The 23,210-nt window shown below is 56.7% G+C and overlaps 2 protein-coding genes across 7 annotated transcripts; one reads left to right on the top strand and one right to left on the bottom strand.

Moving 5' to 3' along the window:
- The first annotated feature begins 9,966 nt into the window (after nt 1-9,966).
- Nucleotides 9,967-19,675, top strand: ARRDC1 (arrestin domain containing 1). Of its 6 annotated transcripts, none has more exons than XM_031014549.3 (8): nt 9,967-10,169; nt 17,212-17,322; nt 17,781-17,831; nt 17,936-18,090; nt 18,353-18,535; nt 18,620-18,796; nt 18,880-19,315; nt 19,389-19,675. In XM_031014549.3, exons 1-8 carry the CDS (start codon nt 10,052-10,054, stop codon nt 19,451-19,453), a joined length of 1,296 nt encoding a protein of 431 aa, XP_030870409.1. In that variant the 5' UTR covers nt 9,967-10,051; the 3' UTR covers nt 19,454-19,675. The 6 variants fall into 6 exon arrangements, with proteins under 6 accessions (XP_030870409.1, XP_055206286.1, XP_030870410.1 ...); XM_055350311.2 differs by having other exon boundaries at nt 9,971-10,169; nt 18,461-18,535; XM_031014550.3 differs by having other exon boundaries at nt 9,972-10,169; nt 18,461-18,535; nt 18,880-19,675.
- Nucleotides 19,647-23,210, bottom strand: LOC101150867 (uncharacterized protein ARRDC1-AS1). The gene has a single exon (XM_055350312.2). The coding sequence runs from the start codon at nt 20,551-20,553 to the stop codon at nt 19,984-19,986; it is 570 nt and encodes a 189-aa protein (XP_055206287.2). The 5' UTR covers nt 20,554-23,210; the 3' UTR covers nt 19,647-19,983.

Here is a 23,210-nt window from a genome sequence, read left to right on the forward strand (position 1 = left end):
AACCCCAAGTTCTCAGCGGCTTAGCCAAATAAAAATGTGTTACTTATGCTACATGTTAAGGTTACAAGGCAGTTGAATGTATAAGTAGAATATGTGAGTATAGAGTTCACAGAGATGTCCAGCCTAGGAATATAAGCTTGGCATCATGGCTGAGCGCGGTGGCTCACGCCTGTACTCCCAGCATTTTGGGAGACCGAGGCGGGCAGATCACGAGGTCAGGAGTTCTAGACCAGCTTGGCCAACATGGTGAAACCCTGTCTCTACTAAAAATACAAAAATTAGCCGGATGTGGTGGTGCGCACCTGTATTCCCAGCTACTCGGGAGGCTGAGGCAGGAGAATGACTTGAACCTGGGAGGCAGAGGTTGCAGTGACCCGAGGTCATGCCATTGCACTCCAGCCTGGGCAATAGAGTGAGACTCTGTCTCAAAAAAACAAAAAAAAAGTTTGTCATCATTAGCACATTTATTATATTTAAAGCTCTCTTAGAGACAGGTGCAGTGGCTCACACCTGTAATCCCTGCACTTTGGGAGGCTGAGGTTGGTGGATCGCTTGAGCCCAGGAGTTTGAGACCAGGCTGGGCAACATGGCAAGATGCTGTCTCTACAAAAAACAAAAATTAGCCAGGCATAGTGGTCCATGCCTGTAGTCACAGCTACTTGGGAGGCTGGGGTGGAAGGATCACCTGAGCCTGGGGATGTTGAGGCTGCAGTGATCTGTGATGGGGCCACTGCACTGCAGCCTGGGTGACAGAGTGAGACCCTGAATTTTGGAGGGACACAAGCATTCAAACCATGGCAAAACTCATAAAACTGGATGAGATTACCATGAGGGAAAACGTGGATGTAGAGAGTGCAGCACTATTCACAAGAGCAAAGACATGGAATCAACCTAAATGCTGGCCAGCCCGGTGGCTCAGGCCTGTAATCCCAGCACTTTTGGAGGACGAGGCAGGCAGATCACCTGAGGTCAGGAGTTCGAGACCAGCCTGGCCAACATGGTGAAACCCCATCTCTACTAGAAATACAATTAGCCGGGTGTACTGGCAGTTGCCTGTAATCCCAGGTAGTCGGGAGGCTGAGACTTGAATCCGGGAGAATCACTTGAATCCGGGAGGTGGAGGTTGCAGTGAGCCAAGATCATGCCACCACTGCAGTCTAGTCTGGGCTACAGAGTGAGACTCCATCTCAAACAAACAAACAAAAACCTAAATGCCCATCAGTGACAGATTGGATAAAGAAAATGTGGTACAGCCGGGCACAGTGGCTCACGCCTGTAATCCCAGCACTTTGGGCAGCTGAGACGGGTGGAACACCTGGGGTCAGGAGTACAAGACCAGCCTGGCCAACATGGTGAAACCCCATCTCTACTAAAAATACAAAAATTAGCTGGGCGTGATGGTGTGTGCCTGTAATCCCAGCTACTTGAGAGGCTGAGGCAGGAGAATCGCTTGAGTCTAGGAGGTGGAGGTTGCAGTGAGCCAAGATTGCGCCATTGCACCCCAGCCTGGGCGACAGAGCGAGACTCAGTCTCAAAAAACAAACAAAAAAAATGCTGTGGTACATATACACCATGGGATACTATGCAGCCATAAAAAAATGAGAGCATGTCTTTTGTGGGAACATGGATGGAGCTGGAGGCGATCATCCTTAGCAAACTAACACAGGAACAGAAAACCAAATACCACATGTTCTCACATGTGGGAGCTAAATTATGAGAGCTTATGAACACGAAGAAGAAAACAATACTGGGCTTAATGCCTGGATGATGAGATAATATGTACAACAAATCTGGTGACAGGTGTTTACCTATGTAACAAACCTCACGTATCCCCAAACCTAAAGTAAAAGTTTAAAGTTAGGCCGGGCGTGGTGGCTCACACCTGTAATCCCAGCACTTTGGGAGGCCGAGGTGGGTGGATCACCTGAGGTCAGGAGTTCAAGACCGGTCTGGCCAACATGGCAGAAACCTGTTTGTAAACCTCTACTAAAAATACAAAAATTAGGGCCAGCCGCGGTGACTCACACCTATAATCCCAGCACTTTGGGAGGCCGAGGAGGGCGGATCACCTGAGGTCAGGAGTTCGAGACCAGCTTGACCAACATGGAGACACCCCATCTCTACTAAAAATACAAAAATTAACCAGGTGTGCTGGCAGGCACCTGTAATCCCAGCTACTTGGGAAGCGGCAGCATGAGAATCCCTTGAACCCAGAAGTTGCAGTGAGCCAAGATCATGCCACTGCACTCCAGCCTGGGCGACAGAGGAAGATACTATATCCAAAAAAATAATAAAAGTTTACATTCAATAAATAAAATTTTTAAAAGGATATTTACATCAGTGTAGTATGTGAAGTAAACAAGAAAAAGATAAAACTCACTTTTTAAGTAAAAACAGTCATGTTCTTGAAGTATGTTGTAATCTTTATCAGAAAAGTATGGAAAGTTATTATTATTATTATTATTATTTTTTTTTGAGACAGAGTCTTGCTGTCGCCCAGGCTGGAGTGCAGTGGTACGCTCTCTGCTCACTGCAAGCTCTGCCTCCTAGGTTCACGCCATTCTCCTGCCTCAGCCTCCGGAGTAGCTGGGACTACAGGTGCCCGCCACTAATTTTTTGTATTTTTAGTAGAGTCGGGGTTTCACCATGTTAGCCAGGATGGTCTCGATCTCCTGACCTCATGATCTGCCTGCCTCAGCCTCCCAAAGTGCAGGGATTACAGGCATGAGCCACCGCGCCCGGCCGGGAAGTTAATTTTTAGTTTTTAAAAGTTCTATGGTATTTATTGAAGTTTATGTATTATGACTATAACAGCAAAAAATGCACATTACATTTCTTTAAAATGCTAGATTGAGTATCATTTAAAAAAAGAGAAGGGATACTTAATACTATCATACTAAGGGGGAAAGAGATTGGAAAGAAGAGGACTCAGTAGAAAACAAAGATGTGAAGTAGGAGGAAGGCCCGCAAGGCAGCCCCAGCTGCTGCTGGGTCTGGTAAAGTGAAGATTGGGGATGAATCAATGGATTTAGCAACACAGGGGACCCCCGTTACCTTGAGAAGTACAGTGCCAGTGGAGGGGTGAGGGAAGATGTCCAAGGGTGTTGGAAGGAATGAGGGACAGGAGTTGCAGGCTGAGATGGACGGCTCTTCTGCAGCATTTTGCTGAAAAGGAGCAGTGAAGGGAACTGAGGCTGGAAGAGGGGGGAGGTCAGGAGCGCATTCGTGGTGCAGGGGACATGGCACTGATGTTCACCCATGGGGACGATGGTGGAAAGGGATGAGGTGTTGGCTGCAGAGGAGAGGGGATGACAAGCTGTGTCGGACAGGGCGGTGCACCTTGGCAGTAGCCAATGTGAAGGTTCTAGAAAGGCTAGTAGGTGTGTTGGTGGGAGTTTGGGGAAGTTCTTTTTTTTCTGGGGTGAAAGGGTCCCCCTCTGTCTCCCAGGCTTTAGTGCGGTGGTGCAAATATGGCTCACTGCAGCCTAGACCTCCTGGGGTCAAGCAATTCTCCTGCCTTGGCCTCCCAAAGCATTGGGATTGGAGGCGTATGACACTGTGCCGGGCCAAGAGAGTTTATTCAGATCATCTTTCTTTTGTTACTTTCAGTTTCTCATAAATAACTGAAAGAAGTCAATTGGCCCTTTAAACTCTGTGTCAGGAAAGTCAGATCACAGCATGCACTTTCTGTCCGCCACGTTCCACAGGCAATGGTCTTGCCAGAAGGTAAATAGTCTACACTTTCTCCAGCCTACAATAGCAACTTTCTCATGACCCCTCCTGCTGCATGGTTCCAAAGTCAATGCCATATTTAAAAATTTTGGGGGCCAGGCGCGGTGTTTCACACCTGTTATCCCAGCACTTTGGGAGGCCGAGATGGGCAGGTCACCTGAGGTCAGGTGTTCGAGACCAGCTTGATCCACATGGAGAAACCCCATCTCTACTAAAAAAAATACAAAATTGGCAGGGCATGGTGGCTCACGCCTGTAATCCCAGCACTTTGGGAGGCCGAGCTGGGGGGATCACAAGGTCAAGAGATCGAGACCATCCTGACTGACATGGTAAAACGCCATCTCAACTAAAAATAAAAAAAAAATTAGCTGGGTGTGGTGGCACATGCCTGCAGTCCCAGCTACTCGGGAGGCTGAGGCAGGAGAATTACTTGAACCCGGGAGGTAGAGGTTGCAGTGAGCTGAGATTGTGCCGCTGCTCTCCAGCCTGGGTGACAAGAGCAAGACTATGTCTCAATAAATAAATAAATAAATAAATAAATAAATAAATAAATAAATAAATAAGCCGGGCATGGTGTTGCATGCCTGTAGTCCCAGCTACTCGGGAGGCTGAGGCAGGAGAATCGCTTGAACCTGGGAGGCGAAGGTTGCAGTGTTGGCCTGGCGCAGTGGCTCATGCCTGTAATCTCAGCACTTTGGGAGGCTGAGGCGGGTGGATCACAAGGTCAGGAGTTTGAGACGAGCCTGGCCAATATGGTGAATTCCCGTCTCTACTAAAAGTACAAAAATTAGCTGGGCATGGTGGTGAGTGCCTGTAGTCCCAGCTACTCGGGAGGCTGAGGCGGCAGAATCTCTTGAACCTGGGAGGCAGAGGTGGCAGTGAGCTGAGAGTGCATCACTGCACTGCAGCCTGGGTGAGACAGTGAGACTCTGTCTCAAAATAAAAAAATAAAAAAAAAAAGAAGGCCAGTCACGGTGGCTCACACCTGTAATCCCAGCACTTTGGGAAGCTGAGGCGGGCAGATCACAAGATCAGGAGATCGAGACCATCCTGGCTAACATGGTGAAACCCCATCTCTACTAAAAATACAAAAAATTAGCCAGGTGTGGTGGCAGGCGCCTGTAGTCCCAGCTACTTGGGAGGCTGGGGCAGGAGAATGGCGTGAACCCGGGAGGTGGAGCTTGCAGTGAGCGGAGATCATGCCACTGCACTCCAGCCTGGGCGACAGAGTGAGACTCCATCTAAAAAAAAAAAAAAAAAATTATGGCAGTATCTCACTTCTGAGCACCAATTTCTGTTCCAATTATTATATCTATTGCTTCATAACAAACCACCCCAGGGCAGGCGCGGTGACTCACGCCTGTAATCCCAGTACTTTGGGAGGCTGAGATGGGCGGATCACCTGAGGTCAGGAGTTCAAGACCAGCCTGGCCAACATGGCAAAACCCCGTCTCTACTAAAAATATGAAAATTAGCTGGGCATGGTCATGGGTGCCTGTAGTCCCAGCTACTGGAGAGGCTGAGGCAGGAGAATTGCTTGAACCCAGGAGGTGGAGATTGGAGTGAGCCGAGATCGCACCACTTCACTCCAGCCAGGGCGACAGAGTGAGACTGTCTCAAAAATACTACTACTACTACTACTACTACTACTACTACTACTACTACTACTACTACTACTAAACCACCCCAAAACTTAGTGGCTTTAAACAACTATGTATTTTCTTATGATTCTGTAGTTTAGGATGGGCTTAGCTGGTTGGTTCTGCTGTTGTTGGCTAGGGTGGTAGGTTGTGTCAGTTGTCACCATCAAATTCTCCCCTCCACGTGAGTGTGTGTTGCTCCTATGACTTTCTTTTTTTGTTTGTGTTGTTTGTTTTGACATGGAGTCTCACTCTGTCACTAGACTGGAGTGCAGTGGCGCGATCTTGGTTCACTGCAACCTCTACCTCCCGGGTTCAAGCAATTCTCCTGCCTCAGCCTCCCGAGTAGCTGGGACTACAGGCATGTGCCACCACGCCCGGCTAATTTTTTGTATTTTCAGTCAAGATGGGGTTTTACCATGTCAGCCAGGATGGTCTTGATCACCTGACCTTGTGATCCACCCGCCTCGGCCTCCCAAAGTGCTGGGATTACAGGCGTGAGCCACCGCACCCGGCCTAATTTTTGTATTTTTAATAGAGGTGAGGTTTCTCCATGTTGGCTAGGATGGTCTCGATCTCTTGACCTTGTGATCCACCCGCCTCGGCCTCCCAAAGTGCTGGGATTACAGATGTGAGCCACTACACCCAGCCTTGACTGTTTTTGTTTGTTTTGTTTGTTTGATTTTGAGATGAAGTCTCACTCTGTCACCCAGGCTGGAGTGCAGTGGCGTGATCTCAGCTCACTACAACCTCCCCCCGCGAGCTCAAGTGATTCTCCTGCCACAGCCTCCTGAGTAGCTGGTATTACAGGCACGTGCCACCACGCCTGGCTAATTTTTGTATTTTTAGTAGAGATGGGGTTTCACCATGTTGGCCAGGCTGGTCTTGATCTCCTGATCTCAAGCAATCCGCCCGCCTCGGCCTCCCAAAGTGCTGGGATTACAGGCATGAACCACTGCGCCCAGCCTGTTTCATTGCAATTCTTCCAGTTAAGGCAAGCTGTGGGCCAGCCTAGGTTCCAGGGGAAGCCCCCCCTGGTGGGAAGAGCAGCACGGATGCAAGGTTGGCGGAATCTTTGAGGAGGAACCACCATGCCCTAGGAGGGAGACTGCTGAGGTAGAGGAGGGTTTTGGAGGACGAACCACGAGACTGACACGTGTTTACCACACTTTTCTTTTCCCTCCCTCCCTTCCTTTTTTTTTTTTTTTTTTTTTTTTTGAGATGTAGTTTCGCTCTTGTCGCCTAGGCTGGAGTGCAATGGCCCAATCTCGGCTCACTGCAACCTCCACCTCCTGGGTTCAAGCGATTCTCCTGTCTCAGCCTCCCGAGTAGCTGGGATTACAGGCGTGCGCCATCACCATGCCTGGCTGATTTTTTTGTATTATTAGTAGAGATGGGATTTCACCATGTTGACCAGGCTGGTCTTGAACTCCTGACCTCAGGTGATCTGCCCACCTCGGCCTCCCAGTGTGCTGGGATTAGGCAGAGCCATCGCGCCCGGCCCACACTTTTCATTTTCTGTATGTTATTATGCTTTGACATCTTGGGGGCTTTACTAGTCAGGGAGACGCTGCCCCTCCCAGGGCTGGCTAATTCCCAGAGCTAGCAAACAACTTTATAAACACCAATCCAGAGCCCATATCCCCAGTCTCTTCCTGATCTGACTCTCACACCCCAAGCCAGCATTTCTCCTGCCCTGCATTCCCCAGGGACAGATACCAGACGGCTAGAGCCCCCTGCTGTGACCTAGAGTCTGCTGACATGATTCAAGCTATCTAATCCTAAACTTGCTCACACTTACCTACCCTGCCTTGTCCATTTTCACCCTGAGGAAAACAAAAAAAGGCTCTGGGTCATGCTCTCTCCTGGCTCCTCCTGACCCTGGTACTTCCCCTTCTGGCCCTGCGTGGCGTGGCAGGGCCCGTCCTCCTGAGAACCACGAGTACTAAATCCTTCCTTTGTGGCACTTGTCTCCTAGTCTGTCACTTTACTATACCTGATTCAAACAAAACCCAGGTACTTTTAGGATATAGGGCAGGAGGCTGGAAGGATTGCCTGTGTGGATTCGGAAGCACTGAGTTTCCACACTTGGAGATGGAGGGAATGACAGTGAGTTAGGAGCTAAAATCACCAAGAAATTAAGATGCCGACCAGAGCGAAGGTGGTGCTGGTGATTCTGAGACCAGGAAGCTTACACATGGTAGCTCCCAGGGTGGAGAATGGCCTGGTAGTGTTAGGAAGGAGCCAGGAGGGCCCCAACCCCACCTACAGACCCAGAGGTAGAGGGACCCTGCGAAAAGACATCTCTACACCCGAAAGCTCCAGGGGAAGCCAGGTTTCCATGAGAGTGCAGCTAGAAGTATGCTTGGAAAAGAAGAGTCTAATGACAGGGCGGTTGGTGCTGGTGGTGGTTTCTGGAACACAGGATGGGTGGGAGATAGGGTCAGAATCAAGGATGTGCAGAGTCCTGTGGGGCTTAGATTGTGGCTGACCTGGGATAAAGGCCACCTATGTTCTGTGTCCATTGTCTTCCATCTCAGTAGCTTGCAATACAGTCTGTCTGTCCCTTGCTTGAAACACTTTCTTTTTTTTCTTTTTCTTTTATTTTTTTGAGATGGAGTCTCACTCTGTTGCCCAGGCTGGAGTGCAGTGGCGGGATCTTGGCTCACTGCAAGCTCTGCCTCCTGGATTCACGCCATTCTCCTGCCTCAGCCTCCCAAGTAGCTGGGACTATGGCGCCCGTCACCACACCCGGCTAATTTTTTCTTTTTTTTTTTTTTTTGTATTTTTAGTAGAGACAGGGTTTCACCGTGTTAGCCAGGATGGTCTCAATCTCCTGACCTCGTGATCCGTCCACCTCAGCCTCCCAAAGTGCTGGGATTAGAGGTGCGAGCCACCGCGCCCGGTGAAACACCTTCTTTCTGACTTCTGGCATGGCCGACTGCCATTCAGGAGGGCTGTCCACAATCCTTGCCATCCCATGGCACCCTTCTCTCTTGTTCGGGAATTCTGCCTGTGCATAGCCTTGGCAGGAAAGTGTCTGGAGCATGGCCAGTTAGACCCACCTCCTGAAACATCGGAATCCTAAGGGAGTGAGCTGGGCCTGGGGCTTCAGGGCCTCTCCCAGCCTGGCCCGGGGGCCCCTCCAGCCTGTGAGCCCCTTTCTCTTTGCTGGGGTGCCAGACTCCTCCTCCCTGACCTGTTACCTTCTACCAACTAGGGATGGCAACATTTTAGTGCTTGACTCCCAGGCTCATGCACGGAAGTACCTGGTCCATTGGGAATCAGTGGCACCTCAGACTCTGCATGTGATGACCCTCCCACCCCCAAACCATGTGTATCTAGGTCCGTCCTCCCCATCAGAGAAGGCCACCCTCTTCACCGGCTGTCCTAGAAAAACTCGCAGCACTGGGGCCCGCACACCCACTCCGTGGTGAGCTGGTCCTTGGCGAGGGACGCCTTCCCTCTCCAGGACTATCCAACGGGTCTCTCCCGCCTTAGGTCCCCTGGGTATTTGAGTCCCACCCCCCGCGGCTCACTCTCTACAAAGGGACCCTTTAAAAAAGATAAATGGGAGTGTGTTCCTCCTGGTTTCAAGTGATCCAAGTCCTCGCCCCACCTGGCCCCCAACCCTTCTGCTGCGGACCCCTGCCCAAGGGCCTCCACCCAAGTGTGGCTCCCTTGGGTCCACACCCCATCAGGCCAGCAAGGAGGGGGATAGCAGGGGGCGGGGCAGGTGCTGGGACTCCGGGCAGGTGCGGGGAAGGCAGGAGGCGGGGGGGAAGGGGTTGCGCGAGGCAGGTGTTGGGGGGCGGGACAGTTGCGGGGGTAGGCAGGTACCGGGAAGGCGGGAGGGCGGGCAGGTTCCGGAGGGGCGCGACAGGTGCTGGGACGCGAGGTAGGTGCGGAGAAGGTTGGGGGTGCGGGGCAGGAGCCGGGGGTGGGGGGTTGAGGCGGGGCAGGTCCTAGGCGGCGGAGCATCCCCGCCCAGGACGCCCGCGCGGCCCCGTGACGTTTTTCCGCGACTCGGGGTGAGGGAGACCCCTGGGCGGGACGGGCGGAGGGTGGGGGCGGAGGAGTGGGTTCTGCCCGCAGCAGAGTGCAGCGGGGAGACCTTCCCGGTCTCCGAGCTCGCCTCGGCCCCGCCCCCAGCCCCGCCCCCCGACGGAGACGCGGCGGTGACTCTCTCCGTGGGGGACGCAGGGGACGCTTGCGCCTCAAGTCCCTTAAGCGGCGCCCGAAGCAGCGCAGCACCTACCCAGCCGGGACGGGGTCAGGGCCGGGGATGGATGAGCGCGGCCGGGGGGCGGGGCAGGGGTGGGGCGGCCGAGGCAGGGGCGGAGCTGGGAAGGCGAGGCAGGGGCGAAGGGCGGAGGCGGGGCGAGGGGGCTGTCAGAGGGGCGGGGAATAACGAGGGGGCGGGGCCACACGGACGGATGGGGCGGGGAATAGGGGCTGGGCCGGGCCTCCGAGCGGCAGTCCGCGGGCTACGGGGCGGCCGGGGGGCTGGGCGGGGCCGTGGGGCGGGGCAGGGCCTGGGAGGGGCCGGATGGGGGTGGGGGCCGGGATTGGGACGGATGGGGGCGGGGCATGGGAGGGGGCGGGGCCGGGCCTCGGAGTCGGGACTCGCGGGCGGCAGGCAGGGGCGTCACTGCGCGGCTGGCCGGAGAGGCCGCGGCATGGGGCGAGTGCAGCTCTTCGAGATCAGCCTGAGCCACGGCCGCGTCGTCTACAGCCCCGGGGAGCCGTTGGCTGGGACCGTGCGTGTGCGCCTGGGGGCACCGCTGCCGTTCCGAGGTGGGCGCGGGTCCTCGGGGAGGGCCTTTGGCCGCACCTGCGCGGGGCCAGGGCTCCCGGAAGCGGCTGCCGTCGTCCGGCCCCGGGTTGGGCCCGCGGAGTCGCTGTCTTCGCCGCCCGGGACTGCTGGGGAGCGGGCTCGGCGGCGCCGGGGAGGTCCGGGCGGCGCCGCCCTTCCGCGTCTGCCCTTCCTGCCCTCTCGCCGAGGGGCGGCGGGGTCCCGGCGGGGCCTGAAGCGGGTCCACTGTGGAGGACGCCCTGAGCGCGGGCGCACGCAGGCCTGCGACCCTCCCCGTCCGCGCTCGCACCTGCTGGGCTCCTTCCCGCACCCTGGCTCCCGGCGCAGGCGCTCCCGCTGCAGAGCCGCTCCTGGCCCGGGCGTGCGGTCCCGGCGGGGTGCAGACACCTGCTGCGGCTCCCTGCGCCCCCTGCCACCCGCCAGCAGGCCTCGCCGGCCCCCCGCCGAGGCGGACGCCTGGGCCTCGGGGACTGGGTATCGGGTTGCTGCAGTGGCCGCTGGCAGGGCGCCCTGGAGGTGAGGGCCGGCCCGCGAGGTGAGGCTGCCTCTGCCCGGCCCTTGGCTGTGAGTGCCGCGTCCCTGTCGGGGACTTCTCTACCTTGGCCTCCTGTGGGAACCACCTGGGCTGCTTGGCCTGTGCCACAGCCCCTGGACTTGCCGCTGGACCTTGACCGCTGGGCCCGCGCGTGGGTGACAGCACCGCTTTTGTGCCTGCTGAGAACCCACAGTCTCTGTTCTGTCTTCTCAGCCTCCTGGGACAGGTGATGGTGCTGTGGCCCTGACCCTGCACCGCCTGAGGCTGTGGGGCCTCGGAAGAAGCCGGGTGGTAGGTGCTTCTGTCAGGCTCCTGGCCCCACTGGGCCTCCTGGGATGACCCCACAGCCTCCCTTCCTCTGTCCCAACCTTGAGTTTGGGGTCTGGGTGGGGGCAGGTGTGGCCGTGGCAGGGCAGAGATAGCACACACATCTCTTGGGTACAGGTGTGGTGTGTGGTGAGGCCGGCTGGATCCTGGCTGAGGGCTGTGCAGGACCCTGTCGTCCTTCCCCTGGCGTGGCCTGGGGTGAGCAGGCCATTGCTGACCACAGGGAAGGGACGGCCCCGCGATGCGTGACTGGCTTGGGTGTGCAGGCTCCCCTGGTCTCCGGGTGGACGTGGTGGGTGGGTGAATGCTCACGCCTGTAATCCCAGCACTTTGGGCAGCTGGCCCAAGAGCCGAGGGAGCACTGGCTGATGGTCCTACCTCACAGAGGCTTGTCTGAATGAGGGAGAAAAAGGAGGGTCGTGAGCTAAGGAGTAGGAGATGGGCCCTGATGGGCCGGAGAGCACATGATTCAGGCTGCTGCAAGTGAGGTGGGAGGGTGTACCGGGGCCCCCGGGGGTTTCCCCCAGCCCTGCCTGGGATGGGAACGGAAGGCCATGGTTTTTTTTCCTCATTCAGAGGATGCTTGTCAATCCTGCTAGGAGCCAGTAGGGAGGCCCTCAGCCCCCAGGAGGACAGCAGCCCTGCCTGGGCCCCAGGGCTTGCTCACTTACTCTGCCTATGAGTGTCGGTGACAATCAGCACCCAGCCGTGAGGACACCGGCTGTCTCAAGGGCTGACGCGGAGGGAGGCCTGGGAGGGAGCAGTTTTCTGGAGCTCAGGCTGGCCCAGTCCAGCGCTGGGGGTCAGGCAGGACCACTTCTTGTTCTGCTGTTACTGGGATGGGCGACCAGGGCCGACAGTGGTTCTCGGAGCACTCATGGTGGGCCCGATGCAATTCTCTCCACTTGCCACAGGCCAGCCTCAGTAACCCTCAGCGCCCTGGCAAGTGGCACGGTTGTTACTCTCGTGATACAGATTTGGAAACAGGACTGGGGGAGTGGCTCACAGGTCACAGTTTCTGTGGCAGGCGTGAGTCCTTTGGGATGAGGATGAGGAGTGGGTGGGTCTTCAGGGTTCAAGTGCAGGTGGTGCAAGGGAGGGGCTGCTGAACAGGTGGGAGCCCCAGCTGGAGAAGAAAGTTCCAGTGGTCACTTGAGAACGCGGCCCAGTCATGATCTTCCTTAGAGTCAGAGAGGCCTGCAGCCTCCAGCAGCTTGTCCTTGCTTGTGCATCTGAACACAGGAAACATTTTTTTTTTTAATTTATTTTTTCAAGACGGAGTCTCCCTGTGTCGCCCAGGCTGGAGTGCGCCGGCGCGATCTCGGCTCACTGCAAGCTCCGCCTCCCCGGTTCACGCCATTCTCCTGCCTCAGCCTCCCTAAGAGCTGGGACTACAGGCGCCCGCCACCACACCCGGCTAATTTGTGTGTTTTTAGTAGAGGCGGGGTTTCACCGTGTTAGCCAGGAGGGTCTCGATCTCCTGACCTCGTGATCCACCCGCCTCGGCCTCCCAAAGTGCTGGGATTACAGGCGTGAGCCACCGTGCCTGGCCAGGAAACATTTTTAAAACCTGCATGGGGGAGGAGGGACAGGGCTTGCAGGGCCCCTGCAAAGAGGTGCAACATTCAAGTCCAGAAGGCGGAAGAAGTCACGATCTGACTAGGGGACTGCCACTGAGCCACTCAGTCCTGCAGCCAAGCCCTGCCTGGTGGCTTTCCTGTTGCGAAAGGCTCGGTTCCCTTCAGCCTGTTCTGCCATCACAAGCAGTCTGCAAGCTGGAAAGAAGAGGGAGTGGGGTCCTATGCCTCCAGCAGCAGGGAGACCCCTCACAATGGACCCCATGTATTGCTCTGGCTTCTCCGTGGGCAGAACTGCATCCTGTGGTCCTGCCTGATTCGATGATTTGAAAAGGCAGAAGCATGGCCGCTGCCATTGGCCTGGCCAGTGACAACGGGCTCCCTGGGAAATTCACCCAGCCTGACCTGAAGCAGTTGCTGAGAGGCAGAGGAGCAGCTCCAGGTGTTTTGGCAGGGAAGCAGCTGGCAGCTGTGCGGGAGCCCCTTGCCTCCCGTGTTCTTACTGAGGAGTGTGTGGGGCAGCTTGGGACAGGTTTCACTTTGGACAGTGGTTGGAGGCTGCTTACTCTGGCAGAGTCATCTCTTACTCTGGCAGTCATCTCAAAGAGCCTTGGTGTATATGCAAAACGGGGCCATCTGCATGGGCGTTGGGAAGATCACAGAACCTGGACCCTTAGGATGACCCAAGGGTCAGTTGCATACTGTCTGTTTTTGTGGAGTCAGATGTCCCATGATGGTTTTCGCGATGCTTTGCTAGCATGAGCAGTGGTGTGTGAGGCTCTCGGTTAAATACCATGAGATTCTAAGCGGAATTCTGGGTCTCCTGGTATGCACAGGTAAAATTACAGTAGACCTGTCCCACTCTTTGCCAGAACCTCGTACTTGTCTGCAGTTTGACTGGAATAAGGGGTGTTTGTGTTCCACCTCCCTCCAACGTGTGTTGAGACATTTATTTATTTATTTATTTACGTTGCTCTTGTTGCCCAGGCTGGAGTGCAGTGGTGCAATCTCAGCTGCTCATCGCAACCTCTGCCTCCCTGGTTCAAGTGATTCTTCTGCCTCAGACTCCCGAGTAGCTGGGACTACAGGCATGCGCCACCAGGCCCAGCTAATTTTGTATTTTTAGTAGAGACGGGGTTTCTCCGTGTTGGTCAGGTGGGCCTCGAACTTCCAACCTCAGGTGATCCGCCCGTCTCAGCCTCCTAAAGTGCTGGGATTACAGGCGTGAGCCACTGCGCCTGGCCCCAAGACATTGATTTTATTTGAGATGAGGTCTCACTTTGTCACCCAGACTGGAGTGCAGTGGTACAATCTTGGCTCACTGCAACTCCTTCCTCTGGGGCTCCCACCACAGCCTCCTGAGTGACTGGGACCAGGGGCACGCGCCACCACACCCAGCTAATCTTTTGTAGTTTTGGTAGAGATGGGGTTTCACCGTGTTACCTAGGCTGCTGTCACACTTCTGGCCTCAAGCAATCCGCTCGCCTTGGCCCCCCAAAGTGTTGGGATTACAGGCGTGAGCCACTGCGCCCAGCTGTGTCGAGACATTTAATATTTGTCAATCTGATGGATTGAAATGGTAGGTCATTTGGGTTTTCCCTGCAAGCTCCACCTCCCGGGTTCATGCCATTCTCCTGCCTCAGCCTCCTGAGTAGCTGGGACTACAGGCGCCCGCCACCACACCCGGCTAATTTTTTTGTATTTTTAGTAGAGGCGGGGGTTTCACCGTGTCAGCCAGGATGATCTCGATCTCCTGACCCCGTGATCCGCCCGCCTCGGCCTCCCACAGTGCTGGGATTACAGGCTGAGCCGCTGTGCCCGGCCGGGTTTTCTGTAATTTCTAGTGAGGTTGGACATCTGTTCCAGTTACCTACTGCTACGTAAAAGTCGCGGTCACCTCAAGTCACACACCATTCTTAAACAGTTAACCATTTTATTATATCTCACAGCGTTGCGGGTTAGGAATCTGGACAGTGAGGGCAGGGTTAATCTTCAGTTCTGTGCCACCAGCTGGGATCACTTGAGGGTGCTTGGCTGGCATACGGGTTAGTCTGGGGACCACTGCCCCCTTTCTGGCATCCTCTGTGGGTTCCAGCATTTTTCTTTTTTTTTCTTTTTTCTTTTTGAGATGAAGTCTCGCTCTGTCACCCAGGCTAAAGTGCATTTGTGCAATCTCAGCTCACTGCAAACTCTGCCTCCTGGGTTTAAGTGATCCTCATGCCTCAGCCTCCCAAGTAGCTGGGATTACAGGCGTGCGCCACCATGCCTGGCTAATTTTTGTATTTTTTTTTTTGAGATGGAGTTTCACTCTCGTTACTCAGGCTGGAGTGCAGTGGCGTGATCTTGGCTCACTGCAACCTCCGCCTCCCAGGTTCAAGCGATTCTCCTGCCTCAGCCTCCCTGGTAGCTGGGATTACAGGCATGTGCCACCACGCCCAGCTAATTTTGTATTTCTAGTAGAGATGGGGTTTCTCCATGTCGGTCAGGCTGGTCTCGAACTCCTGACCTCAGGTGATCTGCCTGCCTTGGCCTCCCAAAGTGCTGGGATTACAGGCATGAGCCACCGTGCCCGGCCTTTTTTGTATTTTTAGTAGAGATGGGGTTTCACCATGTCAGTCAGGCTGGTCTTGAACTCCTGACCTCAAGTGATCCACCCGCCTTGGCCTCCCAAAGTGCTGGGATTACAGGTGTGAGCCACTGCACCCAGCTGGGTCCCAGCATTTGCGGGATTCAAGGCGGGGATGTGCAGTCTGTCAGGAGTGTTAAAAGCACTGCAGCATTTCCAGTCCCCAGGCCTCCTCTCCTTGCTTCAGCCACGCCCACCCTCCTCTGTGCTCATGCCCACGTGCTTCTGTTGGGCTGTCTGCTGGTCCACAGGAGGATTACTGGTGTTCCGGATTTTCAGCATGAAAACAGTATGGGGTCTGGCCCGAGGAGGGCCTGGCTAACAGAGCATGGATTCAAAATCAGAGCAGAGCTGGGTACCGTGGCTCATGCCTGTAATCCCAACACTTTGGGAGGCTGAGGCAGGTGGACTGCTTGAGCTCAGGAGTTTGAGACCAGCCTGGACAGCATGGCAAAACCCCGTCTCTATAAGAAATACAAAAAACAAAAAACAAAAAAAACCCAGGTGTGGTGGCGTGTGCCTGTAGTCCTAGCTACTTGGGCTGAGATGGGTGGATCGCTTGAACACAGGAGGTTAAGGCTGCAGTGAGCCGAGATCGTGCCACTGCACACTAGCCTGCGTGGCGGGAGTGAGACCTTGTCTCAAAAACAACAACAACAACAACAAAAAAAACAACAAACAAAAAATGGACTGAGGTTGGGGTGGCAAGGCTGGGCTGGAATGGAGGCTGAGGCCAGGCCCTGGCAGCGCCCAGTGGGTAGAGGGCGTGCAGCAGGAAGCAAGGGCCACCCTCAGGGATGGGGGACTGGGCCTGGCAGCTGCCGAGGGGTAGGGCAGGATGCATATGGAGAGCCACGTGGGGCTGCAGCTGAGCCAAGGATTGTGAGAGGAATCCTGCTGCTCTGGGTGGCAGGCAGAAGGCCTGGGCCACAGGTGGGGCCTGCTGGGGAGACCACAGGTGAGGCAGGTATGGCTGACCCTGGGCGCTCCGCACACCGGTACTCCTCCTGCCTGGCTGCTCCCTCAGCAGGTGTCAGAGTCTGAGTCACTTTTTCCTCACGTGACCCCCACCAGGACCAGGCAGGAAGGTGGCCATCTTTGGCCTTGACTCAGCCCTGCAGGGAGAAGAGGGGCTGGAGGTGCAGGTGGCCTGCCACTAGCTCCCCCAACCGCTGCCCACCTGGGTCTTGTGCTGTGTGTACTTCTGCTGCATCTGTCCTCCCTTGTGACCATGATCTTCTGATCATCATGGTTTCTGGACACACATCTGTTGGACTAAGGAATTTGTGTTCCTGGCCACAGAACAGTGCCACCTCTGCCTCAAGCAGTTCCTGGTCTGGGCACTCCCCCAGGGAGGCCGGAGACGACTGAGCCGTCTCCTGATGCAGAAAGTCAGCCCCGCTGGGCAGTGCTCGCCCAGGAAGTAGGGCCCCACCCAACGGTGTGCTGACTGTGGAACACAGTGTCTGCCTAGGCGGGTCTGGCCACATTCCTGCAGCATGATGGTTGGCAGTTAGCTTCCTGGAGTGTGGACGGGTCCTTCCCTGCCTGACTGACTTGTCCACAGGGCAGCAAGAAGATGCGCCCCTTGGTGTGTCCCGAGTGTCTCCTGTAGGCAGCTGAGCTTTCGCAGGTCTGGCTGGGAGCCAAGGTTACCAATCTGGGGGGTAACCCAGCCATCATCTGGATGAGCGTTGGGGTCTTTCTGCTCTGGACTGCAGGGCAGACGTCGTTTTGTGCTGGTCAGGCCCCTCGCCAGCCTGATTCCCTTGGAGCCCCCCAAGACAGGAGATGGGCAGGAGATGTCCTCTGAAGTGGCATGGGCTGCTTGCTCACTGGCCTTCCCAGGACCCTGCCCAGGGGGTGCTGCTTGGCCCCAGGTCGAATTCCTGTGCTGGCAGCAAGCAGGGGCCTGGGCCGTCGGCTGGCTGGGGCTCATGCAGCCATCCCCTTTGCAGCCATCCGGGTGACCTGCACAGGTTCCTGCGGGGTCTCCAACAAGGCTAATGACACAGCGTGGGTAGTGGAGGAGGGTTACTTCAACAGTTCCCTGTCGCTGGCAGACAAGGGTAAGTTTGGGAGCCAGTTCCCAAGTGGTGACCCCTGGGGGGGCAGCCCTTGGAGTGGGGCCTGTCTGTCCTTCTGTCCTCCCCCTTTCCTAGATCTGTCTCTTGGATCTGGCACTGGCCCATCTTGTCCCAGGGTTGTGGGCCCTGATGGCTTTCTCATAGGCGCTGGGTGGCTGAAGGGGCCACCTTCCCCTTGTGCTGGATTTGGGTGGGCTCTGACCCCTGGCACAGCTGTTTCACCCTTGCCCCATTCCCAAACCACTCTCCTGTTCAAGCCAAGCTCTTATCCTCAGTCCTTCACCCAAGCCACAGCCCTGTGCTGCTGTGGCGCTGGTGACTGAGACAGGGAGACCCAGTGTGAGCTGGTCAGCTGCAGTGCCCACTCTTATCCTGGCCCTGTGGCCACCTCAGGCCACCTCAGGGGGGGACCACCCCCCACCTCCCTCCTGTCTCTGCAGGGAGCCTGCCCGCTGGAGAGCACAGCTTCCCCTTCCAGTTCCTGCTTCCTGGTGAGAGCCCAGCCTGGACAGGCCTGGTGATGACCAACTGGTCTTGGGAGGTGGGCTCTGCAGGGTGGAAGGCAGCCAGCTACCAGTGCCTGCTCTCTCCCCAGCCACCGCACCCACGTCCTTTGAGGGTCCTTTCGGGAAGATCGTGCACCAGGTGAGGGCCGCCATCCACACGCCACGGTTTTCCAAGGATCACAAGTGCAGCCTCGTGTTCTATATCTTGAGCCCCTTGAACCTGAACAGCATCCCAGACATTGAGGTGAGGATGGCACAGTGACCTCCTTGGTGGGTCCCCACCCTCATGGAGGCTGGGGAAGAGCTGGGCAGGCACTGCTTCATCCCAGTGTCCTGTCCCCAGCTGAGGTGAGGGGGGCCAGGGTCTGGAGGCAGTGGCCTCTTTGCCCTGAGCTGACTGCTGATGTCCAGGGGCAGGGCGTGGCAGGGCTGAGGGGCCTGTCCCAATGCCACAGGGATCCAGCCTGCCCACACCTGCTAAGCCCCTCCCTGGCCCTCCCCCCAAGCAACCCAACGTGGCCTCTGCCACCAAGAAGTTCTCCTACAAGCTGGTGAAGACGGGCAGCGTGGTCCTCACAGCCAGCACTGATCTCCGTGGCTATGTGGTGGGGCAGGCACTGCAGCTGCATGCCGACATTGAGAACCAGTCAGGCAAGGACACCAGCCCTGTGGTGGCCAGTCTGCTGCAGGTCAGAGCCCCCGCCAGTTGCCTGGACCGGCCTCCTGGGGTGGGCTGGCAGCCTGCGCAGGCTCACAGGCTGGTCCTTCCCCAGAAAGTGTCCTATAAGGCCAAGCGCTGGATCCACGACGTACGGACCATTGCGGAGGTGGAGGGTGCGGGCGTCAAGGCCTGGCGGCGGGCGCAGTGGCACGAGCAGATCCTGGTGCCTGCCTTGCCCCAGTCGGCCCTGCCGGGCTGCAGCCTCATCCACATCGACTACTACTTACAGGTTTGGTGCTGCTGGGGGGTGGGTGGCCTGAGGCCTAGTGGCCTTGGCCCTGGCCCCTCATGCCCCACCTCAATCCTGTCCAGGTCTCTCTGAAGGCGCCGGAAGCTACTGTGACCCTCCCGGTCTTCATTGGCAATATTGCTGTGAACCATGCCCCAGTGAGCCCCCGGCCAGGCCTGGGGCTGCCTCCTGGGGCCCCACCCCTGGTGGTGCCTTCCGCACCACCCCAGGAGGAGGCTGAGGCTGCGGCTGGCGGCCCCCACTTCTTGGACCCCGTCTTCCTCTCCACCAAGAGCCATTCGCAGCAGCAGCCCCTGCTGGCCACCTTGAGTTCTGTGCCTGGTGCGCCCGAGCCCTGTCCTCAGGATGGCAGCCCTGCCTCACACCCGCTGCACCCTCCCTTGTGCATTTCAACAGGTGCCACTGTCCCCTACTTTGCAGAGGGCTCCGGGGGGCCAGTGCCCACCACCAGCACCTTGATTCTTCCTCCAGAGTACAGTTCTTGGGGATACCCCTATGGTGAGTCGACAGCCAGGGCTTGGCAGGGAGGGGACACCAGGAGCCCCATGCAGACCCTGCTTTCTTCCCGCAGAGGCCCCACCGTCTTATGAGCAGAGCTGCGGCGGCGTGGACCCCAGCCTGACCCCTGAGAGCTGACCCCGTGCTGCCTTCTCCAGGCAGGCCTGGCCTCTGCCCTGGGACTGGGGCGCCCAGGGCCTCGTGCCTTCTCTCTCGGCCTAGCCTGGCCCACTCAGGACCTGCCCAGCCTCTGCCAGCTCCTCTGGCATCCGCCCTCTTCTCCCTGGGGCTGGGGTGGGGGTGGCAGGGAGCTGGGACCTGGAGAGACGACTCCTGTAAATAAAACACTTTATTTGTAGAGCTGGGCCTCACCGGCCTCGCCTTGGGCACCCTCCAGCCTCTGGCAGGGCCTGACCCTGACCCCATCCTGGGCTCTGCTTATGCCAGGGCAGACCCTGCTCCTCAGGTGCCCCCTACTACCCTGGGGGTGCGCTCAGGCTACCATGCCTGGGCGGAGCCGCGGGGCTGGCTCCCATTAACAGAGGACGGGGGCTGGCGCTGGGCCTTCCAGAGCCGCCTAAGGACACGTCCTTGGAGCCCGGCTCACGAATTGGGGCCTCACGCAACCTTGGTGTTTGGTTAAATTTGTGCCTCGGCTCCTGTTGCGTTTAGGCACCCAGGTTCCCAGGCGGTGTGGTGTGGACCTCCCCTGTTGAGAAACCCACTGGCGTGTGGAGGGGCTTGCCCAGGTCCCTCCGACAGGAGACCCTGCTCCCTGGGCCTCGGCCCCTGCTGGCACCACTGCCAGGCCTGGCTCTGAGGGACGCTGCTTCTCCCCTGCCCACGTCTCCAAGGCCTGAAAGGCAGGGTTCTGTGGAGCAGCATTTCTCAAAGGGGCATCCTGCAGACGTTCCAGCCCCAGGGGAGGCCCCGTGATGCTGGCTGGCCTGCCTGGAGGGCGCTTCCAGAAACAACGGAGGTGGTGGTGAAGAAGGCTCTGGGTTCAAATTCCAGTTCTGCTTTAGGGCGAAGGGGTGACTGTGGCTAGGTTTGTCAGTTACCTTATCTATAAAATGCACAGGACCAGGCCGGGCACGGTGGCTCCCTCCTGTAATCCCAGTACTTTGGGAGGCTGAGGCAGGTAGATCGCTTGAGGTCAGGAGTTCCAGATCAGCCTGGGCAACATAGTGAAACTCCATCTGTACAAAAAAAAAAAAAAAAAAATAGCTGGGCATCATGGCACATGCTTGTAATCCCAATTACTCAGGAGGCTGAGGCAGGAGAATCGCTTGAACCCAGGGGGCAGAGGTTACAGTGATCTGAGATTGTGCCACTGTACTCCGGCCTGGGTGACAGAGCAAGACTGCCTCAAAAAATAAACAAAACCCCACAAAAAACTCATGGGACTGTAGGGGACAGCCCCCCACCCTCATAGCATGACAGTTTATTTCTTGAACAGTCCAGAGGGGGCAGATCCTGGCCTCGTGGCAGAGTTGTCATTCCTACATAGTGGTTCCCATCCCTGGCTCCCAGATGGCTATTGACAGCTTTCACCACTGCCCAGCCTAATGGTGGGACTTTTGAGGGACAGACTGGGAAATGGATTGTCACTTTTTGTCTCTGACCTGTCCCCTTCCTGTTGGAAATGTGGTCTTTAGCCAGGCAGTCCTGTACTTGGCTAAAATTTTACTAATTGTGGGATGGGCAGCATGAATATTGGAGAACAGCAGAAAGTGTACCACAGGTGGGGTCACCTGTGAAGCGCCTCCTGGAAGCAGTGCAGTATGTGGTTGAAAGAAAGGCCTCCTGGGCTGAATCCCATCACTGCCTCTCACCACTCCCTTGCTTCAGTTCAGTCACTTATAAAATGTGGGTAAGAACAGTGCCTGCCTCTCAGGACTGCCCTGAAGTCTGCAGTGTTAGCATGTCACGTGCTGAGAACAGCATCTTGACATAAGTGCTGAGGGGCACACAAGGGTAGCAGCTGATGGAAAAATGGAGTGAAAAAGCTGCCTGCAGCTACTTCCCACACCTTCACTTAGGGTGGATGTTTGCTTGGTGAAGGATTTTTCTTCACATTTTAACTCCCTTTTTTCAGTCAACAATTTTTTTTCTTTTTTGAGACAGAGTCTTGCTCTGTCGCCCAGGCTGGAGTGCAGTGGCACAATCTCAGCTCATTGCAACCTCCGCCTCCCGGGTTCATGCCATTCTCCTGCCTCAGCCTCCCGAGTAGCTGGGACTACAGGCGCCCAGCACCACTCCCGGCTAATTTTCTGTATTTTTAGTAGAGATGGGGTTTCACCATATTAGCCAGGCTGGTCTCGATCTCCTGACCTCGTGATCCACCCACCTCGGCCTCCCAAAGTGCTGGGATTACAGGCGTGAGACACCGCGCCCGGCCCAGTCAACAAATATTTTGTCTCCTGTACACCAGGTATTGTTCTAGGCACCATGGACTTAACATTCTAGTAGGGAGACAATATTCCAAATCAGGATGTGGGCGAGTCACATGACACACACTGTGATGGAGCCAAGTAAGTCAACGAAGACAGGTATGGCGGGGGGCAGTATCATTTTAACTAGGGAGGAGAGGGAAGGCTTCCCTTAAGAGGTGATATTTCAACTCAAGGATGGTAAAGAGGGAAGCCACAAAGACACTCGAAATAAAGGTTTCAGGGAAGGGACAGACAGCAGGGGTGGCGGAGAGGTGGGTGCGGGACAGGAGGGCCATGAAGGCGCTCGTGTCTCCTGCGAGGGCTCAGGGTGCTCGGCCTGTCATAAATGGACTTAGGCTTTGACAGAGCAGTTTAGCTGCCCTAAAGAAACCTGGGAAGGTTCCCTTGGCACTTGGGATTGTCCGTTTCCTTTTCTGTCTATGTGCGCTCTCTATGCTGGACTTGAGATAATTCTCCGGAGTCCGACTCACCAGGAGACTCGGGTGTCACCCAGATTGACCCTCAAAGCTCATTTCTTGTCAGTCCAGTACCCGTCCCCTCGGTTCACGCGACCATCCAGAAACCTCAAATTCAGTCCATGCTTCTTGTTTTGGGTCTTGGGGCTGGGATAAGGCGGGCTGACCACCGCGGGGCATATAGATAGTTTCCGTGGTGCTGGGGGCGCTCTCCAGGGAAGGCTACTTGGTCTGCAGAAAAGGCCTTGGCTTGTGCATACCTGGGCAGCAGGCCTATGAGTGGCAGCGAGAGCGGGGTAACCAGAGAGGGCACACCCCCCAACCGGAGCGCCCCCCAAGTTGGCATCTCCACAACTGCAGAACCTCCCCCATCAGGGCAACCCTCCCGATTGGGACACCGCCCCCAGCCAGACGCATCCTCCTAGCAAAACACCCATGCTTAGCCGGAGCCGCTCCCCCGCCAGACACCTCCCCACCGGGAAACCCTCCCCAGTGGGACACCCCAGCCAGTCCAGGTATTCCCGCCGTTAGGGACACCCCCTCCGGCCGGAGCATCCCCTCGGCAGGGGCATTCCTCCCAACCGGGGGAACCCCGCCGCAACGGGAACCTGCCTGAACCAGAGCACCCTCCCGCGCCGGGGACACCCCACAGGCGGCTCCCGCGCCAGGCCGCGGCCCAGGGAGTCAGCCTTCCGCGCAAGCCGGCGAAATCAAAGTGCGTCCGGGGTTAGAGGTCAGAGGTCGGAGCCGCGGGTCTTTCTCCTTCTTCGGCCAGCCCACCAGAACGTCAATTTAGAATGAGATGCGTTGAAAATGGGACGGCTACTCCCCATCCACTACTACGACTCTGGCCGGCGGGTTCTCCAGCTCCAGGTCTCCTACCCCGCGGGCGCGCGTTCCGGTTCCGGCCGCCGCAGGCCCGGCGCCTGGGGCGCCGCACGCCTGGTTCCAGTGCGCAGGCGCCGCACCGGTCGGCCTCCAACG

This window comes from Gorilla gorilla, chromosome 13, assembly GCF_029281585.2.
Source record: "Gorilla gorilla gorilla isolate KB3781 chromosome 13, NHGRI_mGorGor1-v2.1_pri, whole genome shotgun sequence".
Classification (NCBI taxonomy): Eukaryota; Metazoa; Chordata; class Mammalia; order Primates; family Hominidae; genus Gorilla; species Gorilla gorilla.

What these genes read in the sequence shown, in the direction of transcription:
- ARRDC1 (XM_031014548.3), top strand. Translation starts at nt 10,052, where the DNA reads ATGGGGCGAGTGCAGCTCTTCGAGATCAGCCTGAGCCACGGCCGCGTC. An exon ending in ACAGCATCCCAGACATTGAG is followed by an intron (nt 18,091 to 18,352) that starts GTGAGGATGGCA and finishes CCTCCCCCCAAG; the next exon opens with CAACCCAACGTGGCCTCTGC. An exon ending in ACATCGACTACTACTTACAG is followed by an intron (nt 18,797 to 18,879) that starts GTTTGGTGCTGC and finishes AATCCTGTCCAG; the next exon opens with GTCTCTCTGAAGGCGCCGGA.
- LOC101150867 (XM_055350312.2), bottom strand. Translation starts at nt 20,553, where the DNA reads ATGATGCCCAGCTATTTTTTTTTTTTTTTTTTTGTACAGATGGAGTTT.